This window comes from Hydra vulgaris, chromosome 04 (assembly GCF_038396675.1).
Source record: "Hydra vulgaris chromosome 04, alternate assembly HydraT2T_AEP".
NCBI classification, from domain to species: domain Eukaryota; kingdom Metazoa; phylum Cnidaria; class Hydrozoa; order Anthoathecata; family Hydridae; genus Hydra; species Hydra vulgaris.
In genome coordinates, this window is record NC_088923.1 from 49389702 (window position 1) to 49396576 (window position 6875).

The following is a 6875-nucleotide window of genomic DNA, read 5'->3' on the forward strand; positions in this document are numbered from 1 at the left end:
CATCGGCTAAACAATTAGCATCGGGCAATTTTAAAGATATATTCATACGCCCTGACCGCACAGCAGCAGAACAAAGTGAGTTCAATAAATTAAACTCAGAAAGAAAAGCAGCTAATTCTGACCTTGACAAGCTTGGAAAACTTGACAAGCCCTTTAGATTTGTCATCCGCAAAGATAAATTGCGATGCATTGATGTCTCACAGGAAGTTGAAATCAATGGTCGTAAAAAGCATCCTTTCATCAAATGGAAAGATGCACATGCAGCCAGAATTGCAAAAACACAATGAATCAAAGTGTTTACCTGCGAATATTTATTTAAATGCATTAAATACGAAAATAAAATCTGCTAAACCTAACCCTAAAAATACATTTTTTAAATGTTTTTATACTAACGCAACTTCCCTTAATCCGGATAAAATGAACGAATTATCTGCACTTTGTGACATAAACATGTATGATTTAATCTTTATTTCTGAGATATGGTTTACTGAAATATCTGCTTCTCAATTGAACAACTACTCACCAGTAAAGAAAAGTCGAATTAATCACGATGGAGGTGTTGCTATCTACATCAAGCGTGATCTAGTCGTGAATGAGGTATCTGATCGTCATCTAAGAGAGATCTTAAACAACAGCAACTCCGAACAAATATGGTGTGAAATTAAAATCGATAACGAAATTGTTCTTATTGGTTGTGTCTATAGACCACCTTTATCGAATATAAATGATATAAATAAAACAATTATATCGGCTAAGCAAGCTGTTGATAGAAAAGCGTATAGTTGTATGTTACTAGCAGGTGATTTCAACTTTCCGGAAATCAAATTTTTTTTTTTTTTTTTTTTTTTTTTTTTTTAAAAATCTTCGCTTCCAACAAGGCTGCAAGCAGCCACTAATTAAAGTTGGAAGTTACTGTAAGAGAAAAGATGAAGATTGTAGAGCAAGATAACGATTGACGGACGATTTAAAAGATCGCAAATTATATGAATCAGGAAAGCAAGATGAAGGAAGCGAATTCCGAAGAGCTGATGTTCGAGGAAAAAACTAGACGAATAAGCGTTTTTGGAGCACTTAGGAACAGTCACAGAAAAACGATGACACTTAATTGAATGACGAGTAACACGAGAATGAATTTTAGTAGATGGCACAAGAGACGTTAGCTCTTTCGAGCAGTGCCCATTATAGTATTTGTAGAAAAGAGAAAGTGAAGCAACATTACGACGATGTGATAATGGTTGAAGGTTGGCTGCAAGAGCAGGTCCAACTATGTTTACAATGCGTTTTTGCACCTTGTCTAAAAGAGAAAGGGCATCATTAGAAGATCCGCCCCAGATATGGCAACAGTATTCCATACGAGGCCGGATTTGAGATTTATAGAGGTAGAGAATAGAATCCAGAGTAAGAAAGTGGCGAGCTCGATAAAGAGATGCAACCTTAGCAGATGCTAATTTTGCAACCGATTTGATATATGGTTTCCAAGAAAGATCGGAAGTAAGAGTTAATCCTAGAAGATGAAGAGTAGGTGACTCATCGAGTACATCACCGTTCATAAATATAGGAAGATCTAAATTATTGCGATAACGATTGGCTGAAAAAAATTGAGTTTTATCTGAATTAAAGTTCACCAGCCACTGTAAGCCCCATGCTGTAGCAGAAGTGAGATCCTTTTCAAGCTCAAATGCCCCCTCCAGGCAATCAGAGGGTGTTGGTTTCTTATCACGACAAGAATAAATGGTAGTATCATCAGCAAACAATGCCACCTTAGATGTGAGAATATCTGGAAGATCGTTAATGTAAATTAAAAAGAGTATAGGGCCAAGGACAGAACCTTGAGGAAACCCTGAAGTTACAGAATAAGAAGAAGAGTGATGTCCATCGAGGACAACTTTTATGCTACGATTGAAAAGGAAGGATTCAATGATCTTAAAGATGTTGCCGGATACACCATAAGAAGAAAGCTTATGGAGAAGACCAGCATGCTAAACTTTATCAAAAGCTTTTAAAATGTCAAGAGCGATGGCCTTAACCTCTCCACCTTCATCTAATGCACGATAAAACCTGTCAGTTATTACTGTTAGCAAATCAGCTGTAGAACGAGAAGATCGAAATCCATATTGATAGTCAGAAAGTAAGTTATTAGATTCAAGATGAGAAATTAAGTGTTTGTTAATTAAAGATTCAAAAACCTTGCTTATGATAGGAAGAAGACTTATGGGACGGAAGTTAGACGAATCAGATCGCTCCCCAGAATTTTTGAAGATAGGGATAACAGATGCCGCTTTCCAGCAGGCTGGAAAACAAGACTCTGATAAGCACTTGTTGAATAGTTTTGAGAGTATAGACGACAGCTCTGGAGAACACTTCTGCAAGACAATAACAGGTATGTTGTCTGGGCCACAAGCTGTAGAAAAGTCTAGACAGGAAATCACTTTAGATACAGATGCTGAAGTGATATGAATGTCAAGCATCGAATCAACCTGTTTGTTGGCAATATCAGGTAGAACGCAATTAGTGGAATCAAGAGATGATATTGATGAAAAGTTTTTAGCAAACAGCTCGGCTTTGTCTTTAGGTGAGGTGACAAAGTCTGAACCATACAAGAGAGGTGGAATTATAGATTTGCCCTTATTATTGATATTATTAAAGATTCTCCAGAAGTCACGAGAGCCTAATTTTTGAGATGAGATACGAGATTTCATGACCTGAGAATAGCGGGTTTTGGCGTTAGACAAAACCTTTTTACAGTTGTTTCTAGCAGTAATAAACAGACGTCTGTTTTCTGGAGAACTGTTTTGCTGATAAATATGGAAGTAACGGTTTCGATTGGCAATCGCAGCAGCACAGTGTGAGGAAAACCATGGAGGAGAATGAGGATTGACCTGGAATCGTCGAGAGGGAATAAAAGATTTCATGCCAGCCTGAATCCACGAAGTTATGTAAGAAGCACATTTGTCGACAGGAACACAAAAGATTTCTACTTAAGGGCCATCACGAAGAAAATCACGGAAAGAATCCCAGTCAGCTTTACTGTAGTTGCAAGTGGTTCGATAATAGGGGTATTCAGGTGATGAAGAAGAATGAGATATTAGTTTTAAAGAGATCAAACTGTGATCAGAAGCACCTAAGGGTGAATGTGGAGAAACTGAGCACTGACTAGGATCAGAAACAAGACATAAGTCGAGTAGAGAAGGTAAATGATTTGGGTTGTCAGGAAAGCGAGTTCGAAAGTTGACTATTTGAGTTAGGGATTGAGAAAGGCAAAAGTTGTGGGCTTTAATGCCTGCAGAGTCACTGGCACTAGAGCCAAGCCATTCAGAGTGGTGAGCATTAAAGTCACCGACAACAACTATATTAGCTGATGGATAAAGAGAGAGGGCTTGGTCAATATGATCAGAAATAACATCAAAAAGAGTACAGTCTTGAGATGAAGGAGATCGATATAGAACAAAGAGAAAGGCAATAGAGTGAAGTGGTGCTAAACGAAAGCACATGAAAGAATAGTCTGTGGATTCAAACCTAGTTTCACGACAAACAGGTGAATTCTTACGAATGTAAATGCCCAGGCCAAGCATGTGACTATTGGAGTCTTTACGAATCAGAGGAAGATAACCATCAACACTAAGATCACAAGATGAGACAGCCGAACTCAAATTAGTCTCACAAAGAGCATCTAGGTCTGGTTAACTTTGCAATAGATAAGACTCAACAGAAGAAAAGTTACTTCGAAGACCACGAATATTAGTGAATGATAGGTTTAGAGAACTTGGTGATGATGATGGTTTTTTGTGTTTTATAGTTTTTGGTACTTTATTCATTTTTAAATTAGATTGAAGAACTTGACTCAAAGCATAGATAGTACTCAGAACACCGTTTAATAGCCCAAGCAATTGCCTCATTACTACTAATAAACCCTAAGCCGTAACAAAGGGCTCCAAATGTGGCCTCCGCAATGCACACCATAAGTACAAACAGGGACACCATCCATGCGCAACATGGCACTGTTAATACTTTGATATTTTTTAGCTGTTGATGGAATCAGCCTCTCTGAGAGCTACCACAGAGTTCGGGAAACCTGACTACCAGCCGGCCTCAGAACCATAAAACTGAGTTTTAGAGCTGTACCCTCATAAGGAGATAATAGAATGAGTTGCCTAGTCATAAAGACAGTGACACAAGCAAACCCATGCATTGAGTCAAGAAGATCCAGCATTCAACATCCTAAACTGGGAACAATGTATTAAAAATACATCTGCGCCAGCCTCATAGATGAAGAAGGGGTGCGAGGCTGGTCAACAGATCGAGAAGGGGTGCGAGGCTGGTCAACAAGAAGGGGTGCGAGGCTGGTCAACCGAAATGGCACGATGATGACAGGATCGAATTACTAAGTGGTCAAAATAGTGCGGCAAGTGTTTTTCTTGATACTTTGGCTAATCATAACCTAGAACAATTAGTTGATTTCTCAACATTCGAAGCATCTATTGGTAAAGCAAAAAACATTTTGGATTTAAATATTACAGACTTATCAACAAGAGTAATCAACTTATCTAGCTCTCTGCCGTTAGGTAATTCGTCACAAGGTCATCGCATACTGAGTTGGGATTATGTCGTCCTTTCTAAAAATGAGACTACTTTCTCAAACAAAAAATATGACTTTAATAAAGGTGACTATATAATTTTCGGTAAAAAGATTATGGAAACTAACTGGAAGCAATTATTTGAAAATAAAAACACTAATGAGTGCTATGAACTTTTCTGCAATAAATATAATAAACTCAGCAAGCAATTTATTCCGTTAAAAAAAGTCCATACCACCCGTAATGCGCCGTGGATGAAAAAGGAGGTACTGGCTATGATAAAGCAAAAAAAACAACTGGGCAATTACTTATCTGCGACTAACTGGCGATCAGCGACACTGAATCGTGAATATAAGAAACTAAGAAGTCAAGTGCAGAAAACATGTAAACGTCGTGTTCGAGTATTTGAAGCACAACTAGCATCAGATAAAAGTAATCCTAAAAGGGTGTACGCTTATGCTAAGGCGCAACAGAATGTTCATGTATCTATTAGTGCTATATCTAATGCAAAAGGTGAAACGTTAACAGAGGGAATACATATCGCAAACAGACTTAACGAGCACTTCAAATCAGTTTTTGTAGATGATAGTAAAAGTAGTCAGTTACCTATTTTTGAGAGAAGGCATTATCAAGAAGACTTAGGCGATATAACTATTAACTTTGAAGCGACGCTAGCTTATTTGAAAGGTTTGAACCCGAATAAATCTATTGGTGCTGATAACTTAGTCCAAAGGTACTTAAAGAATGCGCAGCTCAAATGACTTACCCTCTTACTTTACTTTACAATAAAGCACTGTCCGAAGGCTCAACACCTACAGCTTGGAAACAGTCACACGTCACACCGTTGTTTAAAAAAGGTAGTTGTCTTGATGCCGCTAATTACAGACCAGTGTCTATCACATCAGCTCCATGCAAAGTAATGGAAAAGATTATCAGAGAACAGATAACTAAATATATTGAAAAAACGAGCAGCATCTCACATAATCAACATGGATTTATGTCCAAAAAAGGATGCACATCTAACTTAATGGAGAGTGTCGACTACATCACGAAAGCGTTAAGTAAAAGAAATTTTGTCAATATTGCATTTTTGGACTTCGCGAAAGCGTTTGATAAAGTTTCTCACCGTAGACTACTTCATAAATTAAAAGCATATGGGATTAATGGCAATGTTCTAAAATGGATTGAGTCATTTTTAATAAGTAGAAAACAGCGAACTGTTTTAGGTGAACACTCTAGCGACTGGACCGATGTTCTAAGCGGAGTTCCTCAAGGGTCTGTACTTGGTCCAACATTATTTATCATTTATGTAAATGACTTAACGGATAAGTTAAAATCAGTTCATAAAATCTATGCTGACGATACTAAACTGTTACAAGAAATAAGACCTGAGTTTCACGATGCTGATTGCCTGATCCTACAAAATGATTCAAACATTGTCACAGAATGGTCAAAGGAATGGCTGATGGAGTTAAATGTTCAAAAATGTAAAGTTATGCACCTTGGTTATGGAAATAGTAATCATGAATATGTAATGAATGATGGAAATGCATCACTTACTCTTGAGGCAACGGATATTGAGAGGGACCTGGGTATCTTCATATCTAATGATCTAAAATGGAATCAACACATACAGGTTGCATCACGTAAAGCGAGTATGATACTTGGCCTATTAAAAAAGACATTTAGATCAAGAGATATGGAAGTTTGGAGTAAGTTATACACTACGTATGTTAGGCCGCACCTGAAATTCGCTATTCCGGTATGGTGTCCTTACTTAAAAGGTGAAATCAAAGAAATCAAAAAAATTCAGCGCAAAGCAACAAAAGTACCTCATGATTTAATAGGATTACCTTACGCTGAAAGGTGTCATCGGCTCAATTTTATTACTTTGGAAACTCGCAGGAGACGTGGCGACTTAATCCAACAGTTTAAGCTAGAAAACGGTTTTGAGAGTATCAATTGGCATAATCCACCAATTCGCAGATCATCTTCCAATGTCCTAATGCGTGAATTCACATATAATAATGCTCGTCACAATTTTTTTACAAATCGTATTGTCAATGATTGGAATAACTTGCCGTCAGCATGCAAAAAGGTTCCGTCAGTTAACGCATTTAAGAATAGAATTGACAAGTATTTTTTTTCTCCAGCTGCAAACAGTACATCTTTTACTGAAGATGAGCTACACGTTTATTAATTAATTCGTGCTTTAGCAGCTACAAATATTGGCTTTTTAGATACTATTTGTCATAGATGTAAACTTGAATTAAATGAAAGCAATCTTTTTTCCCTTTTCCC

The 6875-nt window shown here is 37.4% G+C and overlaps 1 protein-coding gene across 1 annotated transcript; it reads left to right on the top strand.

Moving 5' to 3' along the window:
* The first annotated feature begins 417 nt into the window (after positions 1-417).
* On the top strand, positions 418-5335 carry LOC136079480 (uncharacterized). Its single transcript, XM_065795219.1, has 2 exons — positions 418-799; positions 4443-5335. Exons 1-2 carry the CDS (start codon positions 418-420, stop codon positions 5333-5335), a joined length of 1275 nt encoding a protein of 424 aa, XP_065651291.1.
* Positions 5336-6875: the final 1540 nt, after the last annotated feature.